Here is a 15788-nt window from a genome sequence, read left to right as displayed (position 1 = left end):
TCGTAAACGAAACTGTTTGAAGAACTGTGGTCTTATTCAACATCTACAACATTTTTTCTTCTCTCAAATATTTTTATTGAATTTTAAGCACAAATACACACATGGTTACACAATGGACAATCTTAACATGAACAGAATGAATCATTTGAAGCTTAACCATCATATTCCTCAGAATAAGCGGATTTTGATGTGTTTGGTGCATCAGTGTTGAAATGCTCTTCTTTGGTGTTGGATTCAGTGTTGGGGTCCAGAGGAGCTACAAATCAAACATACGTACAAAATAAAAGCACTTCACTAGTGAGATTTCTGATCAGAGTCAAAATATGAATTTATTTAAAGCTGATGTGCCTCAGAACTCACGGTTTTGCATGATGCTCAACATCTTCTCAGAGACTGTCAACTTCAGGTTGTCCAAATGTTCAGATACATTTATCAGTGCTTCTGGAAGATTCTGTGGATCTGACAGAACATTTCGAGTTCTGGAGCAAAAGAAGATAGGTTTGTTTTTGTTTTTTTGGAAAAGCAAAACAATATTCACATGTCATGTAATACATACCTTTCCAATTCAGCCTTAAAGCTCTGCAAACAAAATCAAAAAAGTGTCAGCAGTCTTTAGATTACTTTTTATTTTGAATTACACTTTTCTTGAGTTTTAAAAATTACCTGTATGAACGAGTTGGCCCCACACTCTTCAAGGTTTTTTATAGTGTCAGAGAGCGAGTATGTGTTTCTGCTCATCTCTGTGATCAACTGCATCATACGAATCTTCTGAGTCTCTTCTTTTCTTAATGCCGCTATTCTGGTTTCCTCCTCTCTCTTGAGGAAGAGACAAAGCGTTTCGAAGTCGTCCTTAATCATCTTCTCTGTGTGTCTGCTCTGGGTCTGTGGATCACAGTAAAAACTGGTCATCATCGTATTCATCTTAAGATTTGACTGATCAAATTCAAAATGTATTTACAAACCTTAATCTGCTCAATCGATGAATCACAGAACTGTTTGACTTTTTCAAAAGCTTCATGCTGCTCTTTGATTTTCTTGGGAGGCAAATGAAATAAAATTTAAAAAAACACAAATCCACCATGTTAGTCAATCAGTGATGCCATTTGCAATTTAGGAATGAAGACGTAAACCTTCCAAAATGCCTCAAGAGATCACTAATCACTTCATAAACGTCTGTGCTCAAAACTTAAGATGCTGTTACATTAGCTCCATGTATGAGACACATACAAGCTCCAAAACAGTGGCTTTAAGAAAAGCTTAAATTAACACTGTGAAACATTTTCATCCACAAACACAGTAAATTAGTGACTAAAGCATCCTCACCTGATATGACTCTGAGTCATTTTTTTGTCCTCCTGATGGCTTAACCAGATTTCCCTTTATGTAGTTTTCGCTCAAATTCTTCAGAGCAAAATTAGTCTGAGGTTCAGTGTCAAGTATAACTTTTTGACAAAGTGGGCATTTCTGAGTGCTTTTGCGGTAGTCAAGCACACAGTTCCTACAGAAGCTGTGGCCACACTGCAGCGTCACAGGATCAGTGAAAATGGAGAGGCAAATTGGACAAGAAAGATCATAAGAAATCGAATCTGCAGCTCTGTGGTTCTCTCTGGCAGTGGAGACAGCAGGCACTGGTTCATGTGATTGCTCTACCCGGTTTCTGTTTGTTTGGGCTGCAAATAAAAATAAACAAGTTATTAAGAAATATTACTGCTATAATTTCTTAATGAAAATCATTTATTACACTACTGAAATAGTAATTCTCTTTCTGTTTTCCTGTAGACAATATGTAAAACATGGTCATATAAACTGGCCCTGTTCATAGATTACCAAGCAGGCAGGAAACTGACACATTTTACCTTGAATTAACTTTATTGCAAGATCGTTACGATTCATCCTAAAGAAAATGTCCACTGTTGTCTCCACAGCACCGTCTTCCCCATAAACCTGCACCAGTTTATCCACAGTTTCCTCTCTGGTAGCGTTCTCCAGCTGGGACCTCGGGATGGGTCGGGATCCATCTCTTTCATACAGGCCCAAGTACCACTGAAACTGCACCAGACTTTTGTTGTCCAGGTCATCCAGGAACTCAATCAACACTTTTTTAATTGGATCAGGGGTAGTCATTTTTCAGCAGGATTTCAATTAAGCAGGGCTGTGAAAGACAAAAAAGAAAAAGTTAGGAATTGGGTTTTGTCTTTCTTGAACTTTTGGATTTCCCATTTTATGTTGAAAAGCTTTGTCCTAGAATTTCTTGTGTTACTTTACTATCTGTTCCTCCCTGATTACCCGTGTCTCATCATCTTGCCTCTGTTTCCGTATTTAGTCTGTGTTGGTGTTGCTTGTCAGGTAGTCTGCTCATGTGGCCGGGCCAAAAGAGGCTTCAGCTACAATACTAACAAGGACATTTTTGATAACACCACCTTGGGCCCTTCACCCCAAGATTTACTTTACAGAATGGAATAACTTCAAAAATATTCTGCACCGGGGTCCCCACATCAGAGACGTGTTTGTTTAAGAAAATACATACAATTTATTAATTAAACAAATCAGGGCTAAAAATCTAGGCTAAAACAGAAGTAGTCATAGAACGGCCTTAAATCACTAAAAGTTTAAAAAGAAAACTGGCATGATGCGTGTGCACATAAATGAACACAAATGAGGTAATTACACACACCATGCACTAAAATGAAACAAGAAAATAAAAACAGGCCATAATGAAAACGGCTACCTGTGTTAAGTTACCTAATGCACAATACTGCAACCACCTCCTACTACAGACATGTTGTATCAGACAGTTTCTCAATAAAACTCAACCAAATAAACAATTTTTTAAAAAGTTCTATGGCTGCCTGCTAAAACTAAAACCAGAAATTAAAAACAATAAAATGATATAAAAACCTGTGTGGGAAAATAAAATAGGTTCATTAAAACCCAGGCAAAGCAGCAGCGTCAAAATGGCAATAAGTACCGTTAGTATGGTATGAAGGCCTGTGTACCTGTGTAGCTAAACTTACAACATGTCTTCTTAGGAATGTAGCCAAAACATTTTTACTAAAAAGATTTTTGATTTTGTCTGTAGGCTATATATTGTCACTATATGTCTCTATCCTATGGAGGCTCTCTGCATTTGAAGATTTCTGACGACAGTTTGCAGGGTAACAATAGTAAATTATTCAGTTTCAAGATTTCAAGTGAGCTGAACCTGATATGTAATTTTTAATAAATAAAAACATAGTACAATAAGAAACAAAGTACAATAAGAAAAGTAAAAAGTGCAGTGGAAAGCAACAGCGTGAGTGACATGATAACAGAACGGCAAAGTCTGTCTACACAAAAGTATGTTAAGTATGTTATCTGGTGATAGTCATGCTGCATAAAAAAAGAAGTCTTCAACAGCATAATTTGTTACTCACCTTTGTTCTTTGAGCTAAATCCAAAATATTCACAAATATTTAGCTTTTAGTTCTTTCATTCTTATTTCCTGGTGCAGCTGCTGCTATTCATGCAATGACAAAGCTTGACTGCTAACTGTGAGACAGGATGTTTTATGGTATTATTGCAAGAGCATAGAAATTTGGGGCGGGGTTGTTTTGCAGTTGTTTGACCATGACCCAGTTTAAAATGGAGGTATAGATTAGACTTGCAGTCAGTGGTCATGAAGTTGTTGTCTTAAATGTTATATTTAGTTTTTTAAACTGAATCTTTTCATTTTCTCTTCATGACTTGTAATACTGAGCCCAGTTCCTTCCTCATTCCTCACTTTACCTGGACGGATCAAATAACTGGTCACACAAATCACATAAAAAAAAGAAACAGTCAGGCGCGCAGATAGGTTTGAGAAACTGGGGGGGGACGAAGCTGCCCCCAATGCCCCCCCCCTCAAGCTGCCAGCCTGACACCCACTCTCACACTATAGTGCTCCTAAGTGCTGTCCAAAAAATCCCCACCATAGAACACAAAACATTACAGTAGCAGCTTTTTAAGAATGAATACATGAACATGGCTCCGCGGTAAGAATTCCTTGCGAGTAGTCACATGAAATGGAATAATGCAAACACCATGGACCCCTCTCAACTGACTGATAATGAAACCATCGGTCCTGCTAGCCTACAAGGCTGTGTAGATACTATTGTCAAAATCGCGCAGTGAATTGTACACTTGAGACACACGGCCATCGCTTTAAGTGTTTGTTTTAAGTGTGTGAGTTTTTAGAAGAATATAGATACAAAAATGCCCGTCTGTATTAGCACAATAAAAATACAATTTAGCGCAAATGAGCAGAACCTTCTTCAGGGAATGCTTCAAAACAACCAAATGAGCTCAAGTCAATGTGTCGCAGCAGTGGGCAAAATGAATAACCAAACGTCCTACCTTAAAACGTTGTCTTGATACCATGACTTCTTGCGATTATTCCATTTTAATCCACAGGACACAACTGCACTGCTAGCGAGCCATGTTGACTAAGCTACCATTCCATTGCTACTTCACATCTGGATCCTGTGTAGGCAAAACGTGTGCCCAGACATCACCGGAGCTCCGTCGAACCCAAAACCAGCATACACGGATATGCTAATTATATTATTTCAACCAATATTATATCAAATCCTACTACCACACACGTACTGGAAACACAACTGGTTTGTTTACAGTACAGATCTCGCGGGAGTAAACATCCCTGGGGCTAATTCTACGGGGTGCCTTAGGGGACATTACGGTTGCATCTTCTCACAATATGCAGTAACACAGCAAAAAAAAACAAACAAAAAAAAAAAACGTTAAGCTACATAAAAGTGGGTGGGACGGATCTACGGTCATTCAAAAGTGGGTGTGTCATGACACACCTGACACACCCACTATCTGCGCCCCTGGAAACAGTGTCTCAGATACATGATGACAATGTTCAATCAGAGCTGGTATTAAAATCCAACAGATTTTAACAGCAACTCTGACTGCTATCTAATTTACTTACAGCAACAGCTTGTGAACAGAGGTTTACTAAGACACCACCTCTCGGTTCCACCTGAGTGATGGTTGAAAAAAACAGGAAGCTGGGGTTTTTCATTATTTAATGACTCACTGAATACAACACAGCTCTTAAAGAGTTTCATTTACAAGAAAATCTTCTGTTTAATAAAAAAAAAACACAAAAAACTGCAACATCTTTATGATCTTTATTAGTAAGGCATATGTTATGCCGCAGTCTAGGGGTGCCTAGAGCATAACTAGAAAGGAGAAAGTTTTAGATTTTGAATGAAAAGATAATGATTTATTCACAATACTCACAGAGATCAAACAACTATAACTAAGGTATCAGCTTCAGGGTTGAAAAAGGCCAAAATAACAACCAAAACAATTCTATCTGGAAAATAAATCACTCTAAAAACAAATGACAATAGACTTACTTTCCTAACTAACAAAACAGGAGAAAACAAGATCAACTCAAAATGGCAGTCCACATTTTATTTCATAGGCTCCTTTCTGTCACCCAAAGACACCGTACAATAAATGAGAGTAGACAGCAATTAACAAAAACAAACAAAAAGAACCATAAAAGTATATCAAATTACAAGAATACAACGTTAAAAACAGGTTAAAATAGGACAATGCAATTGATTTAGATGGAAAAGGTTATTTTAAACAGGTGGGTTTTGAGAGCAGACTTGAATTGTGAGAGTGAGTTGATGTTCCTTATGACAGGGGGTAAAAAAATATGAAATTGACAACAAAAACACCACAGGGCACACAAGCAAACACACAGCAGACTACAAAAATATGACCATAGTCATAACACATACATTGAACTTGTTAATAGAATAATTTGGTATCATGAAGAAGTTTTTTAGTATGAGTGAGTAAAATAGTATATCCCAATAAATCATGTACATCTAAAAATTTTAAAAAGCCTAAAAAAAAACACAAACCTGAATTAAAATATTTGTCATTTAAAATATTTACCTAACTTTTTTAAACTTCCATTTCATTAACAAAAAAGCCTCTAGGGCATCAAGAGTCTACAGCCTTGCTAGACAAACCACTAATGCCATCCCACAAGAAAAAGAAACTATTTGATCAGTAACGTTATCCACTGAGTCTTCTCTATCAAATAAAAATACATTTTAAAAATCAGATCAAATCAAAACTAATTCCAGGATGCTCACATGCACAAAGCGGCAATGTCTTCTACCTGACTTTTTTGTAAAAAAAAAAACATCCAGCAACTTTTTTTTGTTTCAGGGGAAACTCAGAAGTTCAGCTAGAATGAAGGAATAACAAGAGGAAGGTCGTCTTCTTCACAATGTTGCTGGCTGAGCATTGCTACAATCCAGGTTGATGGATGAACACAGAGGCATTCTGGGTTTGACTCTGCCCAGTGGATCAATTCATCCAGACAAATATCATATTCTATGAAATGCTGTGATGCTGCTGTGTTGATGCTCTGACTCTGTAGATCACAGTAAGAACTGGTTATTGTCTTCATTTGTCAATGTAGTTAAGATTTAACTGATCAAATTTAAAATATGCGTAAAACTTCTGACAAACCTCAATCTGCTCAGATGATGAATCACAAAACTGGACCGTGTGATGGTTTATTGTTTCTTCTGGTAAAACAATAGACGCTGCAATAGAAATGAAAGATCAGTAAAGGTCACTCCCCAGCTCCAGTTATACCCAAATCTTAAATATCTACCTTCGCCATTTGAGAAGATATTGATGTTTACGTTGTCAATGTTAGAACCAATAAAGGAGGGAGCGACCACATTGCTTTCCCACTGAGCGGTGTAGTTGGGACGGAAATGATGCACTGTTGCGGCTGTTTCGCGGCTCTGACTCTGTGGATCACAGTAAGAACTGGTCATCAATGTTGTCAAACCTCAATCTGCTAAATCAATGAATTGAATGAAAAACCTTCTAAAATCCTTCAAACGATCAAGTCTGAATGAGATCATTAATCACTTTATTAATAAACTTAAGCTGCTGTTACATTTGGTTAAAAGCGTATGTGCAGTGCTGCCGTAGCTAACAGATCTGCTCTGGGATCTGCGTTTAGAGATGATGTAACACATGAACACATTGTGACTGGTATTGTCCAGTCTGCACTGCACATGTGCAATTTCTCAACAGAGATGCGAAGGAAGCAACATGGCTGATTCCCTAACATGTGCTCCAGAATAAAATAGTGGCTTAAATTTACACTGTGAAATATTTTGATCCCCACTACATATAATGTAGTTATACAGCGGGTGAGTGGGTTATACAAGTGAGTTATATATATGTACCAGTGTATCATTTTCTAAATGAAGTAAGTAACTAACCAACTAAAGCAACCTCACCTGATGAGACTCATTTCTGTGTCCTCCTGATGGCTGAAACAGATTTCCCTTTATGTAGTTTTCACTCAAACTCTTCAGAGCAAAATGACTCTGAAGTGCAGTGTCAGGGATAACTTCCCAACAAAGTGGACATTTGCGGCAGTGATGCACACAGTTCCTACAGAAGCTGTGGCCACACTGCAGCGTCACAGGATCAGTGAAAATGAAGAAGCAAATTGGACAAGAAAGATCATAAGAAATCAAATCTGCAGCTCTGTGGTTCTCACTGGCAGAGACGGCAGCAGGCACTGACTCATGTGATTGCTCTTCCCCAATTATGTCTGTGTGGGCTGCAAATAAAAATACAGAAATTATTAATAAATATTACTGCTATGATTCTTCAGCAGCAATGATAATATTTGTTACTCTGCTCAACACATTGTGAAGCTCAATCAGAAATAGCTCATCACGTATAAACTGGCCCTGTTCATAGATCACTAAGCAATATAAGCAATAATATTTTACCTTCAATTAACTTTGTTACAAGATTAGCAAGCTTCATCCAAATGAAAATATCCACTGTTGTTTCCACAGCACCATCTTCTCCATAAACCTGTACCAGTTTATCCACAGTTTCCTGTCTGGTAGCGTCCTCCAGCTGGATGGGTCGCGGCCTATCACTCAGGCCCATTTTCCACTGAAACTCCCTCAGATCTTTGTCATGCAGCTCATTTAGGAATACATTCAGCATTCTTTTAATTTGAGTATATCTACTCATTTTTTTCCAGTGAGATGTCAATCAAGTAGCTGTGAAAGACAAAAAGGAGAAGTTTAAATTAAATGTATTTACTGTCTTTGTTAAAATATTAACTTTTAGAGTCAGTTTTACCTTTAAAACAAAGTATTTACATACTTATCTTACTGGAGGCAAAAACATAAAGGATACAAAGGATCTCAGGTCAGTACTGGATATTTACTGTTGATGTTTCTTTCCCTTTCAGTTTAACAAAATTCTGTCACTCAGTCTACGTGATCTGACGTTGTATAGATGTCAGAGCTGATAGTAGCTGCCAGGTTGATTTGGCGGGAAAACCTCTGAAGCCGACCTCCACTGGGTACAGCCATGCTGCCACCCCTTGTCCTTGCACTCCTGAGGGAGGTACTGGTACTTCAGCACCTCCCTCTTATGGGCCACGTCACATCCCTCCTCCAAAGGCACTGTCAGCTCAACCAGGATTTTTTTCTTGTCCTCCACGTTGTTGCTATGTATTTTGTATGTAACATTAAAGGGAAGTTTGTTAAGTCTGCCTTACAGTAAGAGTCAGGTACCCAAACAGGTTTTGCTTAATGTTATCATTCCTCCTGTTCATCCTATTGGTGTTACCATTCCTCCTAACTAAGACTGGATATAACATATCGACTCAATCTGTAAAGCTGAAAATTGATGAATGAGAGATTAGTGTAAAAGCACTTTGAGTGGTCAGAAGACTAGAAAGGTGCTATATAAGTACAGTCCATTTACCATTTACATAATCTCTCTTTTAAGTGTCAATAGTTCATTTAGACAGATTTATTTGTTGAATTTGTCAGAATATGTCATGGGTGCCTTATGTACCCTTTAAATAAATGGCTGTCCCTTAATCTCTAATCTAACTGCAGTGTAAATCAGTGAAGCCTGTCTACACAATTTAAATAAATGTTCTGTTACAGTACTTTAAATCATGAATATAAATCACAAAAAAAACAACATTCTCCATTAGTTTAATTTGCTACTCACCTTTGTTCTTTGAGCTAAATCCAAAATATTCACAAATATTTAGCTTTTAGTTCTTTCATTCTTATTTCCTAATGCAGTTGCTGCTATTTATGTAAGACTAAGCTTGACTGCTAACTGTGAGATCGTTAGGACGTTTTACGATACTTTCCAAATGCATAGAAATTTGGGGCGGGGTTGTTTTAGGGTGGTTTGAGCCCAGTTCTTTCCTCATTCCTCACTTTATCTGGATGGATCAAATAACTGGTCACACATAACCACATAAATAAACTTTCTTTCAGATACATGATGAAAATGTTCAATCAGAGCTAATGTAAAAATCCAACAAATGAAAGAAACTGAAAGAAATGCTTACCTTCTTTAAAAACAACTGGCATCTGATTAACAAGTGCTCATAAACAGAGGAGTACTTTATGTAAGACACTGTTTGTGTCTCGCTTCCTTCCTGAGTGATGGTTGAAAATAAACAGGAAGCTGGGATTTTTTGTCTGCAGGGTCTTACATTATTTAAAGACTCACTGAATACAATGCAGCTCTTAAAAAGAGTTTCACTTAGAAAACAATGTTTTGAGGATCTTTATTAGTAAGGCATACATTGAGCTTGTTAATAGAATAATTTGGTATTGTGAAGAAGTTTGTTTTTTCATTAAACAGAAGTTTATTTTCTCGTAAATGAAACTGTTTTAAGAACTGTGGTGTATTCAACATCTGCAACATGCTTTTCTTCTCTCCAATATTTTTATTGAATTTTAAGCACAAATACACACATGGTTACACAATGGACAATCTTAACATGAACAGAATGAATCATTTGAAGCGTAACCATCATATTCCTCAGAATAAACAGATTTTGATGTGTTTGGTGCGTCAGTGTTGAAATGCTCTTCTTTGGTGTTGGATTCAGTGTTGGGGTCCAGAGGAGCTACAAATCAAACATCAAACATTTCAATAATTTCCTGTATGAACGGGTTTGCCCCACACTCTTCAATGTTTTTTTTATAATGTCAGAGAGCGAGTATGTGTTTCTGCTCATCTCTGTGATCAACTGCATCATACGAATCTTCTGAGTCTCTTCTTTTCAACTGCTGACAAACCTTAATCTGCTCAATCGATGAATCACAGAACTGTTTGACTTTTTCAAATGCTTCATGCTGCTCTTTCATTTTCTTGGGAGGCAAATAAAATAAAAAAAATCCACCATGTTAGTCAATCAGTGATGCCATTTGCAATTTAGGAACGAAGACGTAAACCTTCCAAAATGCCTGAAGAGATCACTCGCCATATTTAATAACGACTTTAATCTCGTAATTAATTCTCGCCATATTTAATAACGACTTTATTCTTGTAATTAATTCCAAAAAAATGTTTTTATTTAAACAGACTGAGTTCAAAGCTGGTGAAGGAGGATGGCAGCGATATCTGTTTACATTTAAAGTCACTCTTAAAAACAGTCGCAATTCCTCCTCCTCCTCGGCCAGACATCCGAGGAGAGTTAAAAAAGCAGCAGTCATCGGGTAAAAGTTCTGTGAAGACACTGGACTCACCAACACTCAGGGTGATTATTGGTACAATCAGTAATGCTATGCTCTGAATTTACAAATCTCTTCTTCAAAGTAAATTTTAAAAAATCAGTCACGAATTCCAGGATGCTGACATGCAAGAAGCAGCAACATCTTCTGCGTGACTTTTCTCATGTTTATCACTTTTGAGGAAGTCCAAAGACATGTAGCTCTCATGCAGATTCAGGAAGAAGACTGATGGTTTCAGGTTCAGGTTCAGCTCAGAGAGGGGAACAACAAATATGATGAGTGATGGTAAACAGGAGGCTGGGGTTTCTCATCTGCAAAGTCTAGCATTATTTAAAGGTTTCCTAAATATACCACAGCTCTTCATTTATGAGAAAATATATTTCTGTTTTTTTTAAAAAGTGCAGTCATGTTGAATCATTTGACATCCAGCATCACTTGCAGAATAAGAAACAGATCAGAGGAGGTCGTAACAGGTGATTCAGGGAAAATGTATGAGTGGAGAAAGTGCCTCGTCTGCAGGTACCTGAAAAAAAAAAAGGTATTTGATAGGCTGAATTTTTCAGAAAGAAGAAAGATTTCTAAATGTCTCAATTTTCCTTCTGTGCCTTTGAAATGCAGAATCAGATGGTGATGGTTGAAAGTGGTGTGAGATAGAATGGGACTTGAGTGAGAGAAGCCATAGAAACTGTAATATTTTCAGACATTGATCATCTTTATTAAATCATACATAAATCCATAAATCATACATTGAGCTTCTTAATGGAATGATTTAGCATCAAGAAAAAAAAGGTTTGAATTTACAAATCTCTACTTCGTAAATAAATTTAAAACAAAATCAGCAATGAAGTCCAGAAGGCTCACATGCACAAAGACTTTTAGCACTTTTGTGAAAGTCTAAAGACTTGCAGATTTCATCCACTTTTATCTATCATTCATTTATTTATTTTTTACTATTACTACTTTACTACTAGTTCAACTAGAAAAAAGGAGATTAACGACAAATGGGTCATCTACTTCTGAATATTCATGGCAGGACAACTTCTTCTTCTTCTTCTTCTTTTTCTTCTTCATCTTAATCATCATCATCATCGTCATCGTCATCATCATTCTGAGAGGCTACAAATCAAACATAAGAACAATTTAAAAGCACTTTACTTTCCTGATCAGAGGCAAAATGTGATTTAATTCAAAGCTTACTGTATGTGCCTCAAAGCAGCAAAGCTCAGCAACAGTTACAGAGTGAGACATTTAACCAGAAATAGCTCGTCACAACAACACACAAAAATAACAGTAAAGATAAACATTTGTGTTCTCTACATATTTATTATCCATTGAAAATATGTAAAACGTGGACAAAACTGGCCCTGTTCATAGATTTACCTTCTTCTAAGTCATCTGCAAGATCGTTGTGATTAATCATTCTGAGAATCTCCACTGTTGTCTCCACAGCAGCGTCTTTCCCATAAAACTGCACCAGTTTATCCACAGTTTTCTCTCTGGTAGCGTTCTCCAGCTGGGCCCTCGGGATGCGTTGGAATCCATCGCTTTCATACAGGCCCAAGTTCCACTGAAACTGCTCCAGACTTTTGTCATTCAGCTGATCCAGGAAGCGCTTCAGCGTTATTTTAACTTCAGGTGTTGTCATTTTTTCAACGGGATTTCAATTAAGTAGAACTGTGAAAGACCAAAAGGAAAAGTTAGAATTTATGGAACAAAATGAAATATTCTAAACTAAATCTGTGTCATGTTCTATAAGCATTGCCTGTATTTGTATTGCCTTTCCTTCCCCTACTGGCATTTAAGAGTAATGCATTATTTTCTTGTTTAACTCAGCCTTTGTTCTGATAAGTAGATGAGGTCACATGACCCTGCCAGATCATAGGACAGAGAGTCTGAGACTTGCATGGCCGCATGCCATGTGGTCAGCTTGTAGCTCCAGCTTTCTTCATCATTTCCTCCCGTTGTTTGTGCCGAGGAAAAGGATCGCTTGTGAGTTATATTCACATTTTCAGTCAACAGGTGTTCATGTGGTGCATTTTGATATGTTACATAGATGTTTAGTGTATTTGCATGTAACTGCCACTAGTGCTTAATTAACAGTGAACTACAACTATTTACATTATTTACAAGTTATGTACAGCTATTTACAGTATCATGCTTGTGAATATATGATGTTATTTGAGCAACCATTCAGTATTTGATGCTATATTTTTCTGTATCATTTCAGTTTTACAAAATTGCTTCGTGAGAATGAAGACGACAGTAAAAACCATTCAACTTTACGCCAGCTTCTGACTTTCTCTTGGAGCCTGTTTGCTATCTGTCATTTTGTGTACAGACATACACACTGAGGACAGAATAATCTCATATAAAATACATTTTTGGGTGGAAAAACTTTTAGAAAATTAGTTTAGGTTTTGTCTTCCTTGAACTGGTCTAATGAATAAATGGCCATGCAGACATGATACAGATGTTTATAGATTTTGTTTTTCTTCCTCTCTATCTATCTATCTATCTATCTATCTATCTATCTATCTATCTATCTATCTATCTATCTATCTATTTATCTATCTCTGCTCATCAGACACTGTGAAAAGTATAAGAAAAGAAAGGATATGCACAGTTTCAGATGTTTTTTGAACCACAGTTTTTTGAACCACATGCAGAACCAAAGTGATGTTGAGAACGAACATCTTTCTTCAGCATACGTGCTTATTCTCACAACCCACAATGCCACAGCGTGCTTAACTGAACTCATGTGATCAATTACTTTCTGCATGAGAACAAACTTTACAAAAGAGCTTCAAAGATTCAGCCAAACGTTTTTAAAGTGATACATTTTGATGCATCTCACCTTCTTTAATATACTTATTTATTACACTCTAATCATATCAATAATTTTATGAACTCAAACAACCATGCACAGTGTAACAGAAACATAACAACCCCATGAGACCTGTCTCTAGGACAGTTACAAGTCATTTCCAGTTTTGCTGTGTCAGTCTCACTGGCTCCATGTACAGTACAGACTTTGACTGACATAATCCTTTACAGGGGTAAAATAAAATAAATAAAGAAACATAGGTCACAGTGCCTCTAGTGAAATAGATTATACAGAAAGTGATGTATGTAACATTAAAGGGAAGTAATGACCTCCTCTAGACACTGTGCTGAGCCTCTCCTATCCTATGGCCTGTAAAGGACGTTTGAAATAGGCGCTGTCGATGCAGAAAAAGCTAAACTAACAACATGTCTTCTTTGGAATGTTGCCAAAAAATACTTACTAAAAAGATTTTTAATTTTATCTATATACATTGTCTCTATCCTATGGAAGCTGCATTTGAAGATTTCTGATGACAGTTTGCAGGGTAACAATAGTAAATGATTTAATTTCAAGATTTCAAGTGAGCTGAACCTGAATATGATTTAAAACAAATAAAAACAAAGCACCATAAGAAAAGCACAGCTGCAGTGGAAAGCAACAGACTACAGCAAAGTCTACACAATTTAAACAAATGTTTAAAAAAAACTCTTCATTAACATAATTTATTACTCACCGATTTTCTTTCAGCTAACCCAAATATATTCACAGATATTCAGCTATTAGTTCTTCTTTATTTCCTTCCTGCTATTGATACAAACAATGAATGTTAAACTGTTCACGGTGACTTTAAGTATTTTCCAAGGGTACAGAAATTTTGGGGGTGTGGTTTGCAGTCATATGTCCATGGTGTAAATTGCAGTCAATAGTCATCAACTTCTTATCTTAAATGTTACATTCATTTTTTTAAACTGAACTCTTCCATTACATCTTTTTTTTTTTCCTGTGGACAAAAACTGCAAACGGGCAGTTGACACAACAGGCACAGAGAGAAGTCTGCAGCCTTTCTAGACAAACCACTAATGCCATCCCTTCAGCGTTGTCACTAAAAAGTGCCACATACCAGGGTTATAACTAAATTATTGGAACAGTTTGATCGGTAACGCTATCCACTGAATTTACAAATCTCTTCTTCTAAATAAATCAAAACATCAGCAATGAATTCCAGGATGCTGACATGCAAGAAGCAGCAACATCTTCTGCGTGACTTTTATCATGTTTATCACTTTTGAGGAAGTCCAAAGACATGTAGCTCTCCTCCAGATTCAGGAAGAAGACTGATGGTTTTCTTTATCATCAGGTTCAGCTCAGAGAGGGGAACAACAAATATGATGAGTGATGGTAAACATGAGGCTGGGGTTTCTCATCTGCAAAGATGCTCGCATTATTTAAAGGTTTCCTAAATATACCACAGCTCTTCATTTATGAGAGAATAATCTTCTGTTTAAAAAAAAAACTGTCATGTTGAATCATTTGACATCCAGCAGCACTTGCAGAATAAGAAACAGATCAGAGGAGGTCGTAACAGGTGATTCAGGGAAAATGTATGAGTGGAGAAAGTGCCTCGTCTGCAGGTACCTGAAAAAAAAAAAGGTATTTGATAGGCTGAATTTTTCAGAAAGAAGAAAGATTTCTAAATGTCTCAATTTTCCTTCTGTGCCTTTGAAATGCAGAATCAGATGGTTGAAAGTGGTGTGAGATAGAATGGGACTTGAGTGAGAGAAGCCATAGAAACTGTAATATTTTCAGACATTTATCATCTTTATTAGATCATACATAAATCATACATTGAGCTTGTTAATGGAATGATTTAGCATCAAGAAAAAAAAGGTTTGAGTATTTCTATCATGCAAATTGATATATCACAACAAAGACAACGGCTGGATCATTTTAAATCATGTACATCTGAAAATCCAAAAAGGCCTAAAAAATGCAAAACCTGAATTAAAATAATCATTTAAAATATTTATTTTATTTACATTTATTTATTTACATTTCATTAACAAACAACCCTAGAGAGAAGTCACTAGTGTGGCTAAAAGTACCACATACCAGGGTGATTATTGGAACAATCAGTAACTCTATGCACTGAATTTACAAATCTCTTCTTCCAAGTAAATTTTAAAAAATGAGTCTATAATTCCAGGATGCTGACATGCAAGAAGCAGCAACATCTTCTGTGTGACTTTTATCATGTTTTATCACTTTTGAGGAAGTCCAAAGACATGTAGCTCTCCTCCAGATTCAGGAAGAAGACTGATGGTTTCAGGTTCAGGTTCAGCTCAGAGAGGGGA

The 15788-nt window shown here is 36.7% G+C and overlaps 2 protein-coding genes across 5 annotated transcripts; both read right to left on the bottom strand.

The window, feature by feature from the left end:
• Nucleotides 1-51: 51 nt before the first annotated feature.
• Nucleotides 52-14241, bottom strand: LOC104921353 (tripartite motif-containing protein 35-like). Its single transcript, XM_027289450.1, has 9 exons — nt 14171-14241; nt 11994-12287; nt 1857-2129; nt 1324-1670; nt 963-1034; nt 664-882; nt 557-579; nt 361-479; nt 52-256 (listed from the first exon to the last, which is right to left on the bottom strand). The coding sequence occupies exons 2-9, from the start codon at nt 12256-12258 to the stop codon at nt 153-155; spliced, it is 1422 nt and encodes a 473-aa protein (XP_027145251.1). The 5' UTR covers nt 12259-12287; nt 14171-14241; the 3' UTR covers nt 52-152.
• Nucleotides 5652-9516, bottom strand: LOC109138279 (uncharacterized). 4 transcript variants are annotated; one of them, XM_027289124.1, is made up of 7 exons: nt 9440-9461; nt 8200-8572; nt 7836-8117; nt 7332-7660; nt 6689-6830; nt 6541-6617; nt 5652-6442 (listed from the first exon to the last, which is right to left on the bottom strand). In XM_027289124.1, exons 3-7 carry the CDS (start codon nt 8086-8088, stop codon nt 6254-6256), a joined length of 990 nt encoding a protein of 329 aa, XP_027144925.1. In that variant the 5' UTR covers nt 8089-8117; nt 8200-8572; nt 9440-9461; the 3' UTR covers nt 5652-6253. The 4 variants fall into 4 exon arrangements, with proteins under 4 accessions (XP_027144925.1, XP_027144924.1, XP_027144923.1 ...); XM_027289123.1 differs by lacking the exon at nt 8200-8572 and having other exon boundaries at nt 9440-9516; XM_027289122.1 differs by lacking the exons at nt 8200-8572; nt 9440-9461 and adding an exon at nt 9088-9397.
• Nucleotides 14242-15788: the final 1547 nt, after the last annotated feature.

Source organism: Larimichthys crocea, chromosome XVI (assembly GCF_000972845.2).
Source record: "Larimichthys crocea isolate SSNF chromosome XVI, L_crocea_2.0, whole genome shotgun sequence".
Taxonomy (NCBI): Eukaryota; Metazoa; Chordata; class Actinopteri; family Sciaenidae; genus Larimichthys; species Larimichthys crocea.
The sequence above is the reverse complement of the archived record's forward strand: the minus strand, read 5'-3'. Positions and strand labels throughout refer to the sequence as shown.